At 43.3% G+C, this 23566-nt stretch overlaps 1 protein-coding gene across 3 annotated transcripts in view; it reads right to left on the reverse strand.

The window, feature by feature from the left end:
- Nucleotides 1-1001: 1001 nt before the first annotated feature.
- The window catches only part of LOC144495862 (collagen alpha-1(XV) chain-like), a 306988-nt gene continuing 284423 nt past the window's right edge, over nt 1002-23566 (reverse strand). For 2 of the 3 annotated variants that reach the window (XM_078216523.1, XM_078216521.1), the window contains 11 exons: nt 22472-22561; nt 19551-19579; nt 16564-16692; nt 14914-15058; nt 14637-14701; nt 12563-12691; nt 12419-12478; nt 12282-12323; nt 11258-11455; nt 5613-5725; nt 1002-2820 (listed from right to left, as the gene is read on the reverse strand). In XM_078216523.1, the coding sequence (XP_078072649.1) occupies nt 2601-2820; nt 5613-5725; nt 11258-11455; nt 12282-12323; nt 12419-12478; nt 12563-12691; nt 14637-14701; nt 14914-15058; nt 16564-16692; nt 19551-19579; nt 22472-22561 (1220 nt within the window). In that variant the 3' untranslated portion in view covers nt 1002-2600. The remainder of the gene's footprint in view (nt 2821-5612; nt 5726-11257; nt 11456-12281; nt 12324-12418; nt 12479-12562; nt 12692-14636; nt 14702-14913; nt 15059-16563; nt 16693-19550; nt 19580-22471; nt 22562-23566) is intronic. The other variant, XM_078216522.1, reaches the window with a different exon arrangement.

The raw sequence follows: 23566 nt of genomic DNA on the forward strand, positions 1-23566 counted from the left end.
CTGCACCATCCAACTTTACATTTAAAGAAGTTGGATTGGTGTTGCCATGGTGCCCGGATTTGTTTACCTAAGGGACAATGTGACATTGGAGGACAGATTTTGGTTTCCACTTTGTGTCAGCTTCATTGGAAAGAAGCCCAATATGAAGCCCTCATCATTCAGATGCAGGGAGTGTGCTATGTGCTCCCCCCAAACCATGTCACCCCCAGCCCCCAACCTTCACTGTGTCTGAATTGAACAATGAGGTGATTACCAAAATCTCTCAACTCGTGATGCACAAAGCCAGTGTGATATCCATGATGTTCTTTCCTGGCTGCAGTGTTTTCCATCTGTCTGTTATGTCTTGCTGTTCCCAAGCTGCCTCCTCACATATAGGAGATGATCTCTGGGATGGACTATTTAGGCTGAATCATCTTTCACGACACTCACCTTCTGGGATCACGAGGAGCACTGCCTCTATTACTCAAGCTGATTCACTCATTTCTATTTACTGATCGGATTTCAAGCTGTATAAAATCCACATCTAGTGGATCTCCAGTTACCCACATCTAGCTAACCTAATGGTTAACACTGGCTTAGGGTCATCTTCCAATGTCCCAGAGTGGACAACCAGCCTCTGCTGCTCCTCCCTCAGCGAGACGGCCATTTACTAACATGGAAAGTTCTGACCTACTCACTGAGTTTGGCACCAACACCATCGAACTGACAGCAGCGGAGTTGAGGCGATCAAGTGCCAGGGTCAATAACTTGTTTAGTTTGTTACAAAACTAAAGTAAATAAAATCATCTGTGTAAAGATCTTACATTATGATATTCTGTGCTAATACAGGCTGTTGCAACTGGACTCAAACAGAAATGTGGCAATTCATGGAAAGCATTAATGCCTTCATGTTTTGAAAATGCCAGGTTGGTATAAACCAATTACATACCAAATGTAAGAAACTCCTTCCCTCCTCTCCAGTCTCCTATCATACATCAAAATTTCAAAAACGAGACAGGAACGAGACATACAAAAAATGTATTAAGTTTATTCAGCGTGTGAAACATCCTTCATTTCAATACAATCTGATTCAGACATTTGGTTCATATATTAAAGAGTTGCTGACTTATGCAAACGTTACTGATCTGGTAACTGAATTCCGTTGAATGGACTTAATCTGCAGTGTACATGGACTAAATGTGGAGTTTAAATTAATTCATTCTGCAGTGTAAATGAATTAAACTTCTGACTAAATCTGTACTGTCCATGGGCAAACTGTACATTGTTAATTGACTAATGTGCACTTTAATGGGCTAATCCTGTACTGTAAATGGACTAAAGCTTCAGTGTCAATGCACTAAATCTGAACTGTATATGGACTAACTGCACTGTATATGGACTAACTGCATGGTAAATGGACTGAATCTTCAGTGTGAAGTGATTAAATCTGCAGTGGATGTGATTATGCTGAAAGCTGTCATTTCTAAAGTTTGAGCTATTGAAATGTGAATTTGCTGTGAAATTGTTACTAATATCCTATCACAATTGTTTTATAAAAATAGGGAGAATGTTTAAATCTACTGAATTGCAGGAGAACTGCATTGTATCAAAAACCATTAAACAGCTGGAAGAGCCAGCTCTTTGCCAGGTGGGTGACTAGTGGGAAAGTCCTACTGCAACCCACAAGACATCCAGAAAGCCTGGGTAGAAAAATTGCTGGTGACCTGATCCCCACCGCAGGCAGGTGAGGCTGCCCGCTGCCTGCCCGCACTTGGCAGAATCGATGGGCAGAAGCAATAAATACGGATTGTTACTGTTGGATAATACTGCTCTCAGAAACATTCCAAGAAAGATGTTAAAAAGGTCCCGGTTAAGGAAAAACAGCACTGTTAGTTGCACATTTAGATACTTTAATACCTTACCATTATGCAGGGTTTAGTAGTAAGAATGCATAGATTTACATTGTGTTCAAAAAAAAAAAGTTTGCACACTGCATTTTTTTAAACATACTGATGACAAATTTCACAAAAAACAGTCTCCATTCTTCGCATTGATTGGTGAAAGTGTCGTTTGTTTCAGAGTTTGGATTCAAAGATAAGCAATCCCAATGAAAGGCGATTGCAGCGCACTCCCAAAGGGTGGCCAATCATGATCACCTCATAGACACCGCTGATGGGCAAGGCTCGCCAGCGGGCTGGGGTAAACACACACGTTACCCCATCATTTCAACCTGGCTTTGCTTTGCCACAAGCTTAAGTTGAATCAATTGCACTTATAAATATGGTCATCTCAACACAGCAGTCTCATTTAAACTTTCACTAGCACCAGAACATCAACAAACATGATTGAGGAACTGCCCCAGAGCAGTTCTTTAGAACAAATACAGTTCATCTCTTTTTTTTTAAAAAAAAACAGCCCATACAGATTTTTGAGGTATGTCATCTTTGGCTTCCATTTCTGCTAACTTTCTGCAAATTGACAATCCTGTCAGAAAGCGATATTTATATTGTCCCCACGTTAACATATTGATAGAATCTAACAGTATGCCACCCTTTACTGGTTTTGTGATGAGATTGTAGACGCGATATAATTCCAAACCTTTCACGTGCAGCCGCAGGCTGCTATTTTCTCCTTCTGTGGTCGTGGAAGTATCCGTTCTCGACGCAAAGCACAATGAAGTTATTGCCGCAGTTATACGAGTGCTGATCCAGGAGCTTTCCCCTTATCAGTGGGGACGCTTTGCCAGTGTGGGTCATGTCTGTTGTTCGCCATGCCCCACAGTAGTTTGTCGTCACTCGGCCTCCCCGTTCGCTAGACCCGTGCCAGATTATTTTGTGCGGCCTTGGGAAAGAGAAAGAAAATTGCGGAAGAATGTTAGTTGACGGGGTGAAAGAGATGCGTAACCCCAACGTGCTGATTTCCTACGAGGCATTAAACCGAGGTCTCGTCTGGTGTCTCAGGGAGATAAAAACGATCCCGCGGCATGTTTCAAAGAAGAGTGGGGCTGGGGAAAAGGGAGGCAGACTTTTCCCCATATTTACCCATTAACCAACTGCACCTAAAACAGGTTAAATGACCATTCATCACTTTGCAGTTTCTTGGAATGTGCTCTGTGCAAATTGGTAACTGCATTTCCTACACAGTACAATCCTATCCATACTTTAGAATCATAGAATCCTATAGTGCAGAAGGAGGCCATTCGGCTCATTGAGTCTGCACCGACCACAATCCTATCCAGGCCCTACCCCCATAATCCCATGCATTTACCCTAGCTAGTCCCCCTGACACTAAGGGACAATTTTGCATGGCAAATCCACCTAATCCCCACATCTTTGGACTGTGGGAGGAAACTCACGCAGACACAGGGAGAATGTGCAAACTCTACACAGACTGTGACCCAAGCCGGGAATTGAACCTGGATCCCTGGCGCTGAGGCAGCAGTGCCACCGTGCCGCCCATAAGAAAAGCAGTGATCATAATTCAGATAAATTTAGTGCAGTTATGGAAAATGACAGAGAGACTAATACTAAATGTTTTAAATTGGGGAAAGGCCAATTTTATTAAGCTGAGATGCGATTTAACAAAAGTAGACTGAAAATAGCGACTTGGAGGTAAATCAGTGTTAGAACAGTGGGAGGCAGTCACGAAGAAGACTGAGAGGGTTCAGAACAAATACTTTTCCAGAAAGGAAAAGAGTGGGACTCCCAGATCCTGATCCGTCTGGATATCAAGAACAAACAGAGTGGGATGAAGTTAAAAAGGGAAACTTCTGTCAGATAGCGAGAGCTAAATATTGCAAAAAAAAGCCAAGAGGCATGTAGAAAATGCAGGAGTGAATTTAAAAATAAAATTAGCAAAGCAAAGAGAGAGCAGGAAAAATATTGACAAATAAAATCAGGGAAATGCAAAGAGATAAAAAGCTAAATGACAACTAATGAAAGAGAGGGACTGGTTAGAGATCAAAAATAACGTGCATGGATGCAGAAGACACAGACATGGTTCTTAATGAATACTTTGTGCTTGTCTTCACAAAAGAGAGGGACCAATGCATCATAGCTAAGAAGGAGTGTGAAACATTGAATGTGCTAAACATAGTGTGAGAGGAAACATGAAGGAGTTTAGCATGCTTGAAAGTGGATAAATCACAAGGCCCAGACGACATGTATCCCAGGTCGCTAAGAAATGCAAGGGAGGAGATTGCCCAGCATCTGACCATCTTTTTTCTATATCTGGCCACATGTATGGTTCTGGAGGACTGGTAACATTGTACCATTGTCTAAAAAGGGAGGCCGGGGATGCACTAAAGGTCAGTCAGTCTAACAGTGGTAAACTATTTGATAAAGTTCCAAGGGAGAGTATTAGCCGTCATTTAGAAAGCCACAAGTTAATCAGGGATGGTCAGTATGAATTTGTTAAGCAAAGGTTGTGTCCTGACTAACTTTCTGAGGAGGTAACGAGGAGGGTTGATGAGGGGATCCTGTTTGTTGTACATGGATTTTAGCAAAGCTTTTAACAAGGTCCCACATGGGACACTAATCTAAGGGGAAAGCTTGATTTGAAATTGGTTCTGTAGAAAGGGTAGTTAGCGTTCATGTGAGGAGAGTGTTGTTTTCAGTGGAATTTCACTGTGGGGGTTAGTACGAGGTCCCTTGCTTTTTGTAGCATATTATCAATGAATTGGCATTAAACATAGAAGGTATGATTAAGAATTTTAAAGATGGTACAAAATATTTGTGTGGTCGATAGTGTGGAAGAACTCTGTAAATGCAGGAAATTATCAATGGACAGCTCAAGTGGGACAGAGAAGTGACAATCTGAAGAAGTGTGAGGAGCATTTGAGGAGGGCAAATAGAGCAAGGGAATATGCAATAAATGGTACTATTCTGAGTTGTGTAGAGGAACAGAAAGATCTTGACGTGTTTGTCCACAGGTATCAGGACAGGTAGAAAAAGTGGTTAAAAAGACATAATGGATGCGTTTTTGAATTAATTGAGGTATAGACGAGCAGGGAGGTTATGCTCAAACTGTATAAACACAGCTAGGGTCTTGAAGGCAGTTCTGTTCACTGCATCACAGGGAGGATGTGGTCACCCTAGAGAGGGTACGCAGGAGATTTATGAGGATGTTGCAAGGAATGGAGGATTTAAACTATGAGGAAAAATTGGATATTTTTGGCTGAGGAAAGATTTAATTTGGGTGTGTAAAGTTATGAGGGCCTAGATAAGGGATTTGAAAGACCTATTTCCCTTGGCAGAGAAGTCAATGACCAGAGGGCATAAGTTTAAAGTAATTGGCAAAAGATTAGAGGGGATTTGATGAGAATTGAGGGTGGTGGTCGAGGCAGAAATCCTTACTGCATTTGAGTACTTGGATATGCACTTGAAGTGTGATAACCTACGGGACCATGGAACAAGGACTGGGAAAAAGCATTAGGCTGGATGGCTTTTTCAACCAGCACAGAAAAGATGGATCAAATGGCCTCCTCCTCCTCCTTGTAAATTGTTCTGTATTTCTATATTTTTAGGGTATCTAATTAGCTGGACTGCACTTTGATATATCCTGAGGCTTTCTTCTGTATTTGCAGAGAGAATTTTGCTGAGTGTTTCTTGGGAGAGTTATGAGCAGAGACTTACCAGGAAGAATCTTTCATGATGTTTCTACCATCAAACGAATAAATAGGAGTATTTCTGTTAAAAGTAGCGTGGCTTTTAAAGATGGATTCCCAGCTGTCAAAAAGCACTTCCCCCTGTTCGAAAAAAATATTTAAATAAAACACCATTTGCATAAATTAGCATAACTGATGTTTCAATCAGAGTCCTTTCCACTGACAGGCAGGAGCTAAGGTTTCCTTCACTGTCTGGGATCAAATGCAGCTCGGTTAGATATTGACTGGAATGACGAGGATATCTGAAGTCAACACCAAAGCTTGCAGCTAAGATTATTGAGCGATGCAAGACGTCAGCAGTGAGCAGTACATAAGAGATTGGAGCAAAAGTAATCCATCTGAACTTACAAGTTATTCAATAAGATTATGGTCAAACATTCAGGAATAAATGTCCCAATAGTTAATTCTGTCACAAACCAATATCACATTCAACTTGGAACGCTTTGACTATATTTGCATGTTTTCAGTAACTGGGCCTAACATGCTCCTAACTATTTAAGTGTGGCTGAAGCAAGAAAAGTCTGAAGCGTAAATTGTGCTCTCCTACGCTGGAATTCTCTGGCCTCGCTGTGGAGGGTTCCACTATTGGGGATGCATCAGGCCAGCTAAAAGTCCATTGACTTCTGGTGGGACTGGAAGATCCTGGTGACTGGCGGGTCTGGAAAAACTTTCCCCTAGCTTCCATCTCCACTGCATCTTCACTTGGAGTGGCATTCCATGTTGGACGTGCTGGTTGATTCTACTAATTTTATATAATGCTGCAATCTCCACTTATAGTAAACTTAGCCATGAAATATCTGCATTTATCTCAAATTAATTTGATGCCCGAGCTCATTTACTGTACAACCAAAAGGGAACTGTATACCTGCTCTAATCGAATATCCATCCATTTACCTGAACACTAATCTCTTGTTTATAGACAGGTAATGCTCACCTCTGCCAAGAACACTTAATCTCTGTCTGTGTGCTAACAAAAACTCAGGTTAGCTTTCTCTAATTGGTAATTTGAGTTAGGTACACTTTTGAGCTGCTTAATATCTTTGCTCTGTAAATGTTGACAAAAATGTGAGGATAAGAAGCAATAGGAAAAAAAATTAACTAGTCTAGCCCACCTCTTCTTAACCATGGTTCTTCTGGTAGCATTATGACCTGTGTCAGAAGGTTATGGGCTCAAGTCCCATTCCATGGTTTAGATTGCTTTCCTCTCCAGTGCACGGTGGCACTGTGGTTAGCACTGCTGCCTCACAGCTCCAGTGACCCAGGTTCAATTCCGTCCTTGGGTCACAGTCTGTGTGGAGTTTGAACGTTCTCCCCGTGTCTGCGTGGGTTTCCTCCGGGTGCCCCGGTTTCCTCCCACATTTCAAAGATGTGCGGGTCAGGTGGATTGGCCATGCTAAATTGCCCCTTAGTATCCCAAGATGTATAAATTAAATGGATTAGCCATGATTTATGTGTGGGGTACAGGAATAGGGCAGGGAAGAGGGACTGGAAAGATACTGGGTCAGAGAGTCAGGGTGGACTCGACGGGCAGAATGGCCTCTTCTGCACTGTGGTACCGCTTTGTAGCTAATTGCACCATTTTGAAAAAGATGGGGGTGGGTTCTCCCTATTGTCCTCACCAACATTTATCCCTCAACCTGTGTCACTCAATCAGATGATCTAAGCCTTCTTCTCATTGTTGTTTCTGGAGCCGTGCTTTTGCAACTGGCTGCTTCGTTTCTGCCCCACAATGGCTGCACTGCAAGAGTAGTTCATTGGCTGAAAAGCACCTTGGGATGTCCCAGGGCTGTGAAAGATACTATGCAGAGCACTCATTTTCAAAAGATTTTGTGCCTATCCATCTATTAACCATATCTCCATCTCAAATACTAGGAATTGTGTGCAAACCAGTCAGTTGGCTTCTAGTCTGGGGAGCTGTTATTCTGATTAATATGGTTCACTTTGGACCAATAGTCGTGCCTGTTGGTGAAATGATGGCTGCACAATGAGAATCGGTGGGGATCACATTGTTACTTGAAAGAAAGGAGAAAAGGAAGATTGGGTTCCAGGCTGTGGACCTACTCAGAACCTGAATACATTATTCTCGGTTACCTCCAAGCTTACATGGACTATCAATAGATCCATTTCACTTCTTGAATTCCGTAATCCTTCAACCAACCCTACATTCAATTCGCAGATAGAAACCTCATCTACCTGTCAATAATGTTTAAAAACAATATTGTTAATCCATACATAACTCCAAAACTGGCAATGTCAATTGTTCTTTCCTCAATTCACCCCATAGGGAATAGATTCATGGGTTAATTTCACAAATTATAAATGTCACTGCTGGTGGGCATGACTCCAGTTTAGTTGTGTGAATTTTTGCTTTTTACCATTGTCTCTCTTTGCTTCGATCAAAATTCTTTTGTATTCTCTCCTCCTTGAAAAATTTCAATGCATCTAAATGGGATGTAGGATTCTTGGTGGCATCACTGAGCCACTAACCAGATGCTCAGGTAGCTTCTCCTGTTTGTAGCTACCCCTTGGATTTACTTGTAAATTTGAATAACAGGGCAATCAGTTTGTAAATGCCAGTGTCGCAGTGTCGTTATCCATGCTATTGAATAAACACCATGACAGTTGGGCACAATCCTGTTTTCTGAAAATTCCAGTTTTTCACCAATTAATAGTCTAATTCCCAAATTTATTTCATGTCAATTACCAACCTCCTGATAAACTGTGACCTGTGTTAATACGTCAGTCTGACTGTGTCCTCAGTGAATTCTCATAACCATCATGGACCTTCTAATCTTGTTTAATCACACTTCTAGGCAACTTGTGTTGACAATTGAAACTTTGTATTTGAAGCGTTTTGTGTTGTTTATTCAGTTTGTAATGTGTTGTGACTTGGGAAGCTACGTTTCACTCGTATATCTGAGAGAGGACATTAGAACAGCCAGAAACATGACCAACTTAGAGGAATGAAATCCTGGGAAAACTCTATCACCATTCTAGAAGCGAGGAGTTTATACATGGCGGGGGCGGTTCCTTCCCTGTTTTTGGCGGGTAAAAAAGCTGCTGAGGGAGGACAATCCAATGGGATTTCCAAAACGACTTTTATGCTGGTGGTTCCCCCCCCCCCACCGCCTCCACCCCCCACTCCCACCCATCTCCAAAATGTCCTGACAAACAGGGACCTGGTGATGAGAACCCGCTAGGGATCTGGAAATGCATGGGTAAGTAAGTACCAGGGGGAACGGTTCATGCCCAGGCAGTGTCAGGGGGCACTGCCTGGTGTGGAGGGGGGAGGGTTGGTGGTAATAGAGTGAGAGATTCCAATGGAGTGGTCCATGAGGGGAGGGGCTCATTGGACCAGGGGTCTCCATTGTGGGGGAGGGGTTTCCCTTGGTGGGGGAGGTCACACACTCCCATGGGGGGTGGTTCTTTTTATTATTTCTTTCTTTGATCAGGATACCCTTCAAAATGTGTGCCCCGATCTCTCAGCATCTGGGGTTGGTGAGGCGGGCTCTGGACCCGCCCCTTCCATTTACTTTTTAAATGTTTGAAAATCCGGCGGGAAGACCCAACAAGGCAGCTGGCCAGCTGCCCTCTGCTTTTCCCACTGGAGTCAACACTTACAAACTGAAAAATTCCATCTATTTAAATATATGCTTAAGTTTTGTGTGCATAAAAAATGATCCTGGCTGATCTGTGGCTTGATTATAGAACCTTGGGAGGCCATTCTGCCCACCATGCCTGTGATGGCTCTTTGCAATTTAGACTCAATCCTCCACTCATCCACCATTTCCCTGAATTATTTTCTTATTAAGTGTATTTTTAATTCCTCTTTGAAAATTATTTTTAAAGCTGCTTCTGTCATCTTTCCAGGCAATGATTGGCAGATCATCACGACTCACCACGTAATAAAAATCCTCCTCATTTTCTCTTTGGTTCGTTTGCGCTCTCTGGCCAGTGGAAAAAGCTTCTCCTTATTCACTCGATCAAAATCCCTCATAAGTTTGAACATCTCTATTAAATTTACTCTGAACTATGGAAAACAATCCCAGCTTCTCTTGTCTCTTCATATAATATCATTTATTAAATCTCCTCTGAACTCTTCTCAAGCCTTCCAGTACAGTGCTTTCCTGAACGTAACACAATACCACAATTCAAGCTTCGCCGGCGATGGTGAAAAAACGGATGTTTGTTCGAACACTGAAGGTGCAGTATATCTCTCTGAAATGTACCAGTTTTGCATTTTGTAACTTTGATGATACAGGCGTATTGGGAAAATCTATAATGCAGACCAGGTAACATTTGGGACTTCTGCTGCCTGACATCAGAACTGGATTTTCAATCCAAGGTGAGGATACAACACCCTGATCATTTTGGAGTCCTGACTCTGCACAGTGTCAATGTCAATCACTTGATTTTTCATAGACTCCATACAGTGCAGAAGGAGGCCATTCGGCCCATCCGATCTACACCGGCCCATCTTGTTATCTTACCCAGACCCTAACCCTGTAACCCCACATATTTACCCCGCCAATTCCCCCTAACCTACAAATCTTGGGACAGTAAGGGGCAAATTAGCATGGCCAATCCACCCTAACCCGCAAATCTTCAGACTGTGAGAGGAAACCGGAGCACCCAGAGGAAACCCATGCAGACACGGGGAGAACATACAAACTCCACACAGACAGTCACCCAAGGCGATAATCGAACACAGTCCCAGGCGCTGTGAGGCAGCAGTGCTAACCACTGTGTCACAGTGCTGCCCTCGATTTCTAAATGCAAAGATCCTAACTGACCTGGAGGCAAGTTTGGCCCAGTTAGTGGCTTGGCCCCGCGTTTCACCGAGTCCTCTCTCTCTCTCTCTCTCTCGAGGCTCTGATGGACACTGTCTCTGAGGGGAGAGGTGTGCTTGTCCCTCTATCCAAAAGAAGAAATCCTCTGAGCCAGACACGGAAAGCATGAATGGAGGTGTCCATGTAAGTCAGCAGCTGGGGAGTCATTGGGAGCTTGTGGATGGAATGCACAAAGCACTTCAATCATCTACTATGGTCTGGAAAGCTAAATGGCAAGCGATACCCGGGTGACCGGCCTGTAACTCAGTACACAGCAGCAGGTACATGAGCAGAGCGGAGTGAGTGTCCACAGCTCTCCCTAACAGTCAGCTCAAGCAGCCAGTTCCACCGTTGAGATGTCAGATGTGGAAGTGGATAGGTTTTCAATGCTTTAAAGTCAGGCCCTATGATCATTAAATCTATACGTTTTGTATTTGTTTGTGGGATGTGGGCATCTCTATCTAGGACAACATTTACCTGTCCGTCCCTAATTGCCCTCTAGAAGGTGACGAGAAATATAGCTTACAATAAGGTAAAAAAAACAGAAAAGACCAGGGTTAATAGGAAAGAAAGTATACTGGAAAATTCCTCATTGACTCCTTCAGGCGGTAACCGGAAAGTTCTTTGAAATGCTAAGAGATTACCACCTCTAACTATTTGTCAATGAGCTCAAATAAATTCTAAACAAAATAATTTTCAGAAAATTTAAACATCTAATTTTTCCCCTTAATATGTATAATGTAGATATAGTGAGTCAAATATTTATTCCAAGGTATGTGCTTACCTTTAAGTTGACAATGGGCATGTTTAATCGGTCAGTTTTCCTCACCACTGTGTATAAGTCTTGTAGCTGAGAGGATAGGAAAGCTCGGTACGTTGCAAATGAACCCATCGCTCGAGCTTGCTGGAAGCATTGCAAGTCGGCTCCGCGGATACCCCGCATGTTGCCGGACTGGGGTGTGTTTAAAGCGACCAAGTGCAACTTCAAGGAAACAAGAAGAAAGGTTTGAGTTAAAATATGCAAGAGTAACTCACTCACCCAGAGAAGTGAGCAACAGCCCCTCAAAAATAAGCACCAGCTTTTTCACTGTCGCACGATGGTCACCCACCACCACACCCCCTGCCCCCGCCCCCACCCCCAGAGTTTCTCTATAGCTGTAGTGGGAGGTCAGTGAACACACAAAGAGATGACATAGACCACCACCTTCACACCAATCCCTGGCACTTTTACCACCTTGTGCTCAGGATATTAGAAGGACACGACCCTTTGTGAACTTGGAACTATGACACACAAGCTTCACTCCCATGAGTAAAGAAGACCTGGCAGCTAACTCCACCCAGTGATGTGACTGAATGAAAGAAGGTTATTTGCCCAAAGACATGTTTCTGGTGGGATGGCCCAATGCTGCCAACCAGGCACAGCAGGCAACCAAAACCCCTTTCCATGATTTTCTATCTGGATCCTCCCTCTGATCCACAATTTGGCTCTGGAAATAAAACTTAATTGTCCCAAGAAGGGTCACATCTCATGGTAAGTTATAAATGATGGATCAGTTTGAGGATATAAGATTCATTCTCTGTCAAAATTAAACAGCCACTAATCCATAAATCACAACTGTGCTGTGGGCTGTTAGTGATGTGTCTGTAGATTGACTTGTTCATTGAGTAAGTACTGTAACATTCACAGAGAGCTGATAACTTCTCCATTTTTTGTGCTGAGACGCTTTGAATCAGATAATGATCAATTTTCAGACTCACAGCTGATCTCTAACACTCTGAGCTGCATGGTTAAGAAATAAACAACTTACCGCTGGTTTCTGATCCTTTACCGCTGGGAATGTGTTTGGTGCCTGATGTACAAAAAGAAACATGCACAAGTCATAAACCTGCGAGGGTTCCCATGTTTCACTTCAACTTTAAGGGCAAGTTAGAGGTTCTTACTTACTGAGATAGTGTTAAATGAACGGACTGGCTCGTCAGCAGGAGCAGGTATCAGATCACCAAGCTGGCAACAGGACCACAAAAAACTATTTCAAACTCAGGTCTAACAATAAACTCGAGAATTAGAGTTCTGAGATTCGAAACTTACCTGGAGCTTTTTCCAGCCATTGTAAACTCGAATGTAAAGGTCACCCCTATCTGTAATATAGCCCAAGGACCCTTCAGACACTGAATAGGTTGATTTGTGCATAAGGTCCATGTTGTTGAACACTTTCACCTATTCAGCACATGAAATAAACAAGGTTAGACGCTGTTCTCATGTCAGTAAATCAAAATTATTTGACAAGATGGAACTAATGCAGTAACTAAGATAGCACCGGAGCAAGGTGACTTCTTGCGAGCTGTCCCCAGCGTATCCTCTAATTCTATTCTTTACTCTCTTTCTACACTTTTAAAGCTGTACTCCAACCCTATTAATCTCTATAGGTGGGATTTTCTGGCTGTGCTTGCCCCAAAACCGGAAAATCTCACCCGTGGCGGATGGGACAGAAAAATTCCCTCCAATGATTGTAACACTATATTTTGCATCCTCTCCTTTCCTTGTCCCCTATGTACTCTATGAATGGTATGCTTTGTCTGTATAGCGCACAAGAAATAATACTTTTCACTGTATCCCAATACATGTGACAATAAATCAAACCAAATCAAAGAAAAAAGAGAATCTTTACAGGATGAAAGATCATTTCATTTAAGTTTCTTGGTAACAATATTATATAGAATGACATTAAAAAATCACCCTGAGAAAGCTGAAAAAAAATCCAAGCTGAAGAAATCAGATTACTCAGCTGGAGATATTATAAATGAGGGACAATTATCGAGGCTAAGTCGTCATGAACATGGGTAGAGCATAGGAAAGTTCTCTGATTTTTAGTTGCAGTTTGGTCCTTGTATGGTTTGCAGCTCACTGAGTGAAGTTAGCCAACATAAATGACAGTTAGACCTGTGCTGCAAGCAGAGTAAAACACTAACTTATCATTGACTGAGTGGACGTTAGGAGAAGTTACATCTGAGATGAATTTTGTGCAGAACAGAAGCTGGAAGATTGCCTAGTTTTAGAATAGTGGGAGAATCTACAATGGGCCTCAGTGTTTTACTGCAAAGAAAGGAACCAACAGAGTAGCTTGGATGTATTGAAAAAATAACCAGAATATGGGAGTGAGACCTCCACAATCAAGAGAGAATAAACTAAAGTTTTACCTCTGACAATACCTGGAGCTGAGGAAAATTTGCCATAGGATTGTGATGCGTGGTCCCAACAGAAGGAAATAACTTTAAGATCGATGTGTCTTATCAGAGAATTTTTAGGGTAAGTAAGAAGTAAACCTAAATATACCTAAGCGCATAACAGTTATAAGTTATAGTGTTAACATAATGATATTTGCTTTGTTTATTTTATATATAATAAATTTTGTTTGATTAAGAAAAAAGTTGAATCTTGTGGTATAATTCTAATTGGCTAAAACATGAGGGGCGATCTTACCAAAAATATTCTAAGTGTCGAATGAGCGTGAAAACAGGAGAGAATTGTGCCTTTTTTTGGGAGAATTAAAAATCGAATCTCACCTCTCTGTGGAAAAAAAATGCAAGATCTGTTTCCCGCCAGCAGGGGTAGGGGCAGGGCCTAAGCTCACTGAAAGCCAGCAGAGGGCGCAGTTGCGCACGTTCAGATCTGCCTGCCACTGCCTCCCCCAGCTACCACTGGCCGTCACAGCAGATCACCCCCCGCCCCCCCCCCCCTCCCTCCGGCTACTGCAGGGCTCTGAGGCTGATTTCCCCACACCCTGCACGGACCGATCGATTGTACATTCCCCCCCTCCCCCAACCCGCAGGGACTGATCAATTGCCCACCCAGCCCCGCACAGACCGGCCGATCACGTTTGCAGAGTTTCCAGGGTTCCCCCCGCCCCCGCTGATCACATTTGCAGAGCATGCAGTATTCTCCCCCCCCCCCCCACCGCCTTTTCAGGCCCTGCACTCTCCCAGTTGACCCCGCCCCTCAAGCCCTGCCCCCTTGACACTGCCCGATGCCCAGTGGGTACTGTTAGTGTGCCATTTTTCCATTTGAATGAACTGTTACTCTTAGACATAGACATCATATATTCCTCCTGTTAGTTTCTGCACTAATTAGTTAACCATTATCTGTTGTTTCTCCTTTAACTTACTGCGTTGCCAATGCCCCCTTGTCCTGGTGGTCCTGCTGGTCCGGGGGGTCCAGGAAGTGCAACAGCTGCAAAGTGAGTAGAACCCATAAATAAAAGTGAAAATTGGTTTTCTGCTTGGAAATGTGTGGTGTTGCAGCAAGGAGTTCAACTGGTGTTTTAGAACTTCTCAGAGTTTACAGTGGTCTAAACTGGCCTGCATGCATCAAGGCCTTCTGTGGATTTGAGAAGATCTTGAATTTTTAATTCCAATAATTGCGACACTTCAGTGTGGGCTCACCTGATCCAAAGACTCCTGGTATTCCCGGAGGTCCGGGGGGTCCAGGACGACCTCGTGGACCCACAATCCCATAACCTGGAGGCCCTGGAGAACCAGGTATTCCTGGCGGCCCCATTGGTCCTGCAATGGAATCACCCTTGGGTCCCTGCAGAGAGGAGGAACATGGAACACATTTAACAAAATAATCATCTTTCCAGGTTATTGTTTTCATTCTGTTACCTTCATCCCTCAGAGAATGGGCTCAAGTAGTGGATGGATTCTTAGACGTGGGAGGGTTTTATGGGCTTATATAACAACATTATATATCATAGTTACAGTTAGGTTAGCATATTTAAATTGTGAGGCATGATTAATTGCTGAAATAGTGGGCGGAATTTTCTGGTCCTGTTGCGGCAGGGGCGGTGCCATCAAATGTGGCAAGCTATTTAAAAGTCCATTTTACGGGACTGTAAAATCCTGCCTGCGTAAAATCCTGCCCAATGGAACACAACAGGAAGGCAGTAGATAACAGAATGGGCAGCTCCTGTTCAATGTAGAGAAATATGAAGCAATGCATTTTGTAAGCAGGCATATCTATGAAATGGTAAGAGATTCACTGGGAAAGGATCGTGGTGTGTGCAGAAACATAGGTCATTAAAAGTAGCGGAGCAAGTCGACACAGCTCGAAAAAAGAGAAACACAACTTCTGTTTTTTTTAAATTTTAGACACCAACAATACAAAAGGAGATAATGTCTGGAACTCTACCACCTCGCCCGCCCAGAATCGGAGCAGGGTCTAACAACGGAAATCTCTGTTGACCTCAGGCAGGAATTTCCGGTGTCGCCTGAGCGAGGCTCTAAATTCCCGCCCAATGTCAAGAATAAAAACAGAAAAAAACAGCCAGAAGTGCTGAGGAGAATCTATTAAAAAAAAGACAAAGCAACTGCTAATTCAGCATTTAATATTTCCTGAGGACAGTGGAAGAAGGCAGTTTGGATGTACGTGTTGGCTGGATTCTGTTGTTCCAAGGAAGTTGCGTTACTTCTTGGATGTTTCTCGCCTTTTCTATTTTTTTAGTTTTACATTTGCTGCACCTATGGTATTTCGTTGTGTTTGGTAATATTGAACTTACATGAGACCATAACCAGGCTGCAGTTAGACTATTATGTACAATAGGTACCTCATTATAGGAAGGACAACAAAGCAATTGAAAAGGCGCAGAGTTGATTCATTTGAATGTTAACAGGGACCTGAACATTACAGTTATGAAGGGTGGCTCTGAGAAGGCAAAGAGGTGACCCGACTGAGGCCTCCAAGATTCCAAAAGATTATTAAAAGGTAAAAAGTGAGGAACTATTTGGTCTGCAAGATGACTGCTGGAAGATACAAACATAAAGAGAACAAAGAACAGTTAAAGAGGGGATTGGAAAGAAAGTTACAGTGGCTCGAAATGTTGGCTTAGAATCTATACATTCTTTCTAAAAGATGCTCATGTAGACAGTACCATCACAGACTTGATGGGCCAAATGGCTGTTTCCAAGCTATAACAATGAAGGTTATATCACAGGTACAAGGCATTTAATATATTTAATATTGTTAAGTTCTGTCACAATGTACATTTTACTGAGCGACATTAAGGATAAGAATAGTTTTATTTTGAAAGTACTTACCACTGGCCCAGGTCTCCCATGAGGTCCAATGGGGCCTGGAGGCCCGGGGGAATGTGACAAGAACAACCCGCTGCCTGTTTCTCCCTTTTCTCCTTTTTGACCCATTGCACCAGAGTCTCCTTTCTCACCCTTTAAAAGTCAAAAGACAAAAACCTTTTTTAAGATGGTTACCAAAGATGAATGCAGTTTGCAAACTAACGATTGCAAAAATAGAGATAACCCATGTCAAAGTGGCATCAAAGATATGAAACTAATTCTAAGCAGGCCCAATCATTGTGTTAATGGCAGGACAAGCACAACAAAGAAAGCAGGAAACATATATCCAAACAACATCACTAAGATTTATAAACCTGTCCTTGTGGGATCAGCACAGTTGGCAGGTATAGCCTTTGAATAAATCGAAGATTCCTGGATATAAAGGCCTTGACTATTCTAAAGGTCCAGCAGGCACAAGGTCTTCTTCCAGTAGGCTGCAGATGTCTGTAACCACCAACCCCTTGGAGTATTGCTCCTTAGACAGGTTAAAGAAGATAATTGTCTGTCTGTGTGCCCTGTAAAATGGGCCAAGCCCTCTCTGTGCATGGACCTTCTGTTGCTGTTTGCTCCGTGGCCCACTTTCTTAAGGTCATTGTGGTCTGAATTCCCCCTCGCCTTTACTCCAGTAGACAGCAGAAATCATTTGCTTCTCATTTTTTTAAACCAATGAGTATTAAAAAGACAATCTAACAAGCAGTGATCATAGAATTGTATTGACTTTAACAAGACCCATGATGTGGAACCTCTTAGAATACAAGCTCCCTGATTAAGGCAGTAATGGCTTGTTCAATCAGGGAGGCCTGCATGTGAACATAATGTGGAATGCCAGGGTTACTGGCACTCCGGGTTTATACTCTGTACGAGGAAGTGACGTCACAGGTGGAGAAGGTGGTGAAGAAGGCATATGGCATGCTTGCCTTTATAGGACGGGGCATAGAGTATAAAAGTTGGGGTCTGATGTTGCAGATGTATAGAACGTTGGTTCGGCCGCATTTGGAATACTGCGTCCAGTTCTGGTCGCCACACTACCAGAAGGACGTGGAGGCTTTGGAGAGAGTACAGAGGAGGTTTACCAGGATGTTGCCTGGTATGGAGGGGCTTGGTTATGAGGAGAGATTGGGTAAACTGGGGTTGTTCTCCCTGGAAAGACGGAGGATGAGGGGAGACTTAATAGAGGTGTATAAAATTATGAAAGGCATAGATAGGGTGAACGGTGGGAAGCTTCTCCCCGGGTCGGTGGTGACGTTCACGAGGGGTCATAGGTTCAAGGTGAAGGGGGGGAGGTTTAACACAGATATCAGAAGGACATATTTTACACAGAGGGTCGTGGGGGCCTGGAATGTGTTGCCGGGCAAGGTGGTGGAGGCGGACACACTGGGAACGTTTAAGACTTATCTAGACAGCTATATGAACGGAGTGGGAATGGAGGGATACAAAAGAGTGGTCTAGTTTGGACCAGGGAGCGGCGCGGGCTAATTGTTCTTTGTTTCTCGTTTCAAGGCTTCATTCTATGATCATCTTGCTGGTGCCAGTACAGAGCGAGACTGCGGATAGTTGGGAACCTGTCTCGGGGGCAGGGAATTCAGATGGTGTTCGTAAAGCAGAAGTGGAAATGAATAGGGTTGGGAAGCATTTTCTGATCAGGGCCAGTGTGATCTCCTGGACTCGTTTCGATCGCCATTGGCCCTGGGGTTTTCACTCTGGGTTTTCGCCTCTCCCTGGAGATCACATGGTCTGGAATGGGGGGGTGGGGGTGAGTTAATAGGTTGTGATGAACAAAGCATCGTAGCTGTGAGGGACAGCTCGGTGGATAGGATATTAGGATGTAGATAGGCTGGAAAATTGGGCGGGGATCCTGGATTCAGGATTCAATCCTGGACCGGGGAGCGGCGCGGGCTTGGAGGGCCGAAGGGCCTGTTCCTGTGCTGTATTGTTCTTTGTTCTTTGTTCTTTGAAGTACCTGTTTGAGTTTTGCTGACTATGTAAATAAATCTAAGTTGGTGAAGGGACACCAGCCTCGGAGGAGTTACTGCAGTGGTGATGAGAATGGGGTCGGTTTCACACAAAGTCCGCGTAGGCAATGCCATCCTGAGCAAACACCTGGACCATTTAAAAGCCTTAAATTCTCAGGCTGTTCAGAAACAAAGTCCAGCAGGAGCCTCGGGAAAACATTTGGGACCTGCTGGCTCCTGCTCTCCGTCTCCAGTTGTTGGAACCTCTGAGTCTGAAATGGACACCGCGGATGTAGCCAAGTCTACTACCTTACTATCTGAAGAAGGGAGTGAACCTGTGCCTTAGCACTCTAGGGGTGGCACGGTGGCACAGTGGTTAGCACTGCTGTTTCACAGCGCCAGGAACCTGGGTTTGATTCCTGGTTTGGGTCACCCTGGTGTATACTCTGTACGAGGAAGTACCTGCCTTAGTGTTACTGACTATGTAAATAAATCTAAATTTGGTGAAGGGACACCAGCTTTGGAGGAGTTATTTGAAGAATCACAGGCCACAATGACTAGAGTGTCTTGAGAGAGATGCCTTTTTAGTCAGATCGTTCTCCTTTGAACTTCAGCACAATGATTTGTCACCAGCTTGGTGAACTTGCTAACCTGTGTGAAACCTCTGCTGCACCACTTCAAATAACACTGGGGTCCTAATTGTGTCCCAGGGACCCTGATTTCCATTCATTAGCCCCTCATCTCTACAAGAGACTTGCTGACTCTGCTTCTTACTAACATTCTGAGGCCAGGTATTGGGTTATTTCGGGACAAATTGCCATTTTGAGGATTTTAGCCCCTTACCCAATCCTTTGCTGCTAGTTGGTGGCATTTAAAAAAAAAACACAAATCAATGGCTCTAGCGCTCCAAAGCAAGATAAACATTCCTGTAGGTAGGGAATAGCAATCAAAATAGCATTGTGATTATAACATTTTATTGGAAAACACATAACTACTTACTTTAAGGCCAAGGTATGGTGAAAAAGGACCTAAAAAAGTAAAAGTTGAAATGAAATTTGCTACCAAATTAGGAAGAAAATCAGTAAAGATTTAGATAGATTTCTATGGGTCCATTAGTTTGAAGACTGTCTCCAAAATTGTAACATTGCCATTAAATTAAACCTCCTTATAACACAGTCATTGGGAGCTACATGGAAGGGTAGAGTGCCACAGTGACTGTCACATCATTGTTAGTATACTGTGTTGCTCCAAACATATAAATGGATACAGTTAGACCCCAAACTATTCGATAGGTTAACCAGTAATATTACGAGTGATACAAATCAAAAAGGGAGACAGAAAACATGTAACTACATGAAATTATACAATTATATTTCATATGTTATATAATTATTATATATAAATATAGTTATAGGGCTCGTTAGCTTAACACCTGTCTATGGAAAATATTAGTTATATAGAATGTTATAGCAGAGCATTTAGAAATACATAATGTAATCAGCAGAGCCATCTTGGCTTCATGAAGGGGAAATCATGCCTGAAAAATATATTAGAATTCTTTGAGGTGTTAACGATCAGGATAGATAAAGGGAAACCAGTTGATATAATAGACTTGGATTTCTGAAAAGTGTTCGATAAGATACCACATAGAAGGCTTCTTAATGAGGTAAGAGCCCATGGTGTCGGGAGTAGTATGTTCTCATGGAGAGCATGCACAGAGGATTGGCTAACTAATAGAAGACAAGTTGGGATAAGTGGAGCATTTTTAGGATGGCAACCTGTAACTGGTGGACTGCCACAGGCTCAGTGCTGGGTTCACAATTATTTGCAACACGCACTAATGATTTGGACGAGGGAAGTGAATGTGCTATTTTTGGAGTTGAAACAAAAATGGGTGGGAATGCAAGCGGTGAGGATGACACAAAGAGTCTACAGAGGGATATAGACAGATTAAATGAGTGGAAAAAACTTGGAGATGGAATATAATCCAAGAAAATGTGAAATTATGCACTTTGGTAGGAAGAATAAAGGAGCTGAATATTATTCATTTCCCCAGTTCTCATTTACAGATAGGTGCATCACAAAATCACAGACACTGCCACCACAATTGAGGTGCCAGCTTTGGTTTTGTGTTAGCCCTCTCCACTCTGAGTAAGAAGGTTGTGGGTTCAAGTCCCACTCTAGAATCTTAAACACATAATTTAGATTCAGTGTGGGTGATGTAAAGTGGTTAGACTTGAAAATGTGACATCTTGCGGCTGTGAAATATGCAACATAAATGCGAGTTCTTTCATTCTCTCAAGGTAGCCGGTGAGTGAGGTTCTTTGCCAAGCGTGTAAATTCAGGAAATGATCCTGATACTTACAAGTTCATTGTGTGCTGCACTAAGGGTTTGACTGTGTGGCATGCTGTTGAGTTAAGCACTGTGTGTGTCACACAAATAGGAAGTTTCTGCCATAATGACTAGAAAAAACCCCACACATTTCCTGTCTAGTTTCATGAGGAAACCGATGTATGTTTTGATTTATTCTATACCATTTTTCATAACCTAAAGTACTTTACATGATTGTGTTGAATGGTGGGGCAGACTCGAGGGCCTATTCCTGCTCCTAGTTCTTATGTACAGCCAATGAAATTACTTTTGAAGCATAGTTCCTTCTGTAATGTAGGAAATGTGGCTGCCAATTTACAGACAGCGAAGTCACACAAACTTCCCTGTAATAATGACCAGATAGTCTGCTTTTGCATGTGGGTTGAGGGATAAATGTTGACCGGGACATCAGGGAGAAGTCTCCTGCTCTTCTTCGAAATAGTAGCATGGGATCTTTTATGTCCCATGCTACTATGAAGAAGCTTAGAAGCTTTTCCCCAGGTCGGTGGTGACGTTCACGAGGGGTCATAGGTTCAAGGTGAAGGGGGGGAGGTTTAACACAGATATCAGAAGGACATATTTTACACAGTGGGTGGTGGGGGCCTGGAATGCGCTGCCAGGCAAGGTGGTGGAGGCGGACACACTGGGAACGTTTAAGACTTATCTAGACAGCCATATGAACGGAGTGGGAATGGAGGGATACAAAAGAATGGTCTAGTTTGGACCAGGGAGCGGCACGGGCTTGGAGGGCCGAAGGGCCTGTTCCTGTGCTGTATTGTTCTTTGTTCTTTGTCCCCCTGAGAGATTAGATGGGGCTACAAAGAACAATACAGCACAGGAACAGGCCCTTCGGCCCTCCAAGCCCGTGCCGCTCCCTGGTCCAAACTAGACCATTCTTTTGTATCCCTCCATTCCCACTCCGTTCATATGGCTGTCTAGATAAGTCTTAAACGTTCCCAGTGTGTCCGCCTCCACCACCTTGCCTGGCAGCGCATTCCAGGCCCCCACCACCTTCTAAGTTTGTCATCTTATCGCAAAGAGACACTGGTGAAACACTGCCGTCATTATGTGTTCAAGTCTCTGAGAAAGGACTTGAACCTCCGACCTTCTGACTCAGGCAAGACACCTGTCACTGAGCCATGGTTGAGCGATACTGAATGTATACGTATATGCAATAATAGTGAGACCTCTTAACATGAGTAGACATTTCGTCAAACATCAGGGTCAATCCCCACCTTGCTTGCCAGGCTGAGAGCTGTGATGAGAGCCTGAGCCATGATGAAGGCCAGGCCTCACTCCAACATTACCTGAATGATGCCCTGGCACTCACTGAGAGTTTGCCAGCTGTGGAGGGAGGACATTTATTGGCTCTGATGTTAAGGCTAGCTGGACATTTAATGTCACCTTAAGGTTGTGCAATATCTGCCACAGCAACATTACTCTCTCACAGCAGTCAATAAAACCTCTCCCTATAAAATGCAGTTTATAATCCTGTATACAGAAAGTAAAAAGAATCATTTTCAATGTGGGAAAGAAGAAAGGGTAATACCTGGCAATCCTGGGTTGCCTTGTTCCCCTTTTTCACCTTTACTGCCAATTGAGCCAAGTCGTCCGAAAGAACCTTTTTCTCCCTTTAGTCCTTTGGGAAATGAATGGTTGGTTATTAGATGTTTCAGAAAGTCTTTGGATAATATCACCACTAAACTGCTTGAAACTTGTTTACCCAGACCCTGGTTTAGAAACCAGGTGGTGCAGTATTATCCAGTATTGCTTCCACCACATACCATAGTACTGTTCCCAAAGGGACAAGACCTATGTTTGTTTAAGAGAAGCACGTGGTAAAAAAAGGTTGATAAAGTGGAAAAATTTTGTGAATACTGAAGGATAACATTCCAGAATGTATATACTTAAAATGGTGTCACATTTGACTTTTAAATCGGTGGAATTATATTATGGTGCATCACACAGCAACCAACTTGACTACTCTTCTGACAGATAACAGATCAATCATTTATTGCGTTGTACAGCTGTTTGTTTGGAGACATGTCAGAACAAGTAGCTGATCTACACCAAAGGTTCAGAGATGAGGAACCTCCTGCTGCTGCCTTAATCACATTCCTGAGCTTTCAGGTCATTATATTCCAGCAGATGGTGACTCAATGGGACAGATGCTCCAACACGTTTTACAGATACTATCTGCTCAGCCTTTGATAGTCTCAGCTCCGCCATTCAGTTGTTTAGGGTTGTTCCACACTGATAACATTGACATCATTGGCTTTGAATGTAATATAAGTTATTAGGAAATGGGACAAAATGTGTAATGCTGCCCCATGCATTTACCATGGCTAATCCCCCTAATCTGCACATCTTCAGACACTAAGGGGCATTTTAGCATGACTAATCCACCTAATCTTTGGACTGGGGGAGGAAACCGGAGCATCCGAAGGAAAGCCACGCAGACACGGGGAGAATGTGCGGACTCCACGCAGTCACCCGAGGCTGGAATTGAACCCGGGTCCCCTGCACCGTGAGTCAGCAGTGCTAACCACTGTGCCGCCCTTGCTGTAGACCTCCAAAACACTCAGCTAAGAGCATCAAAGGAGCGCCGAGAGGCAGGGGCTGCGACAGCCCACCTCGCAAACTG

This window comes from Mustelus asterias, chromosome 7, assembly GCF_964213995.1.
Source record: "Mustelus asterias chromosome 7, sMusAst1.hap1.1, whole genome shotgun sequence".
Lineage (NCBI taxonomy): Eukaryota > Metazoa > Chordata > Chondrichthyes > Carcharhiniformes > Triakidae > Mustelus > Mustelus asterias.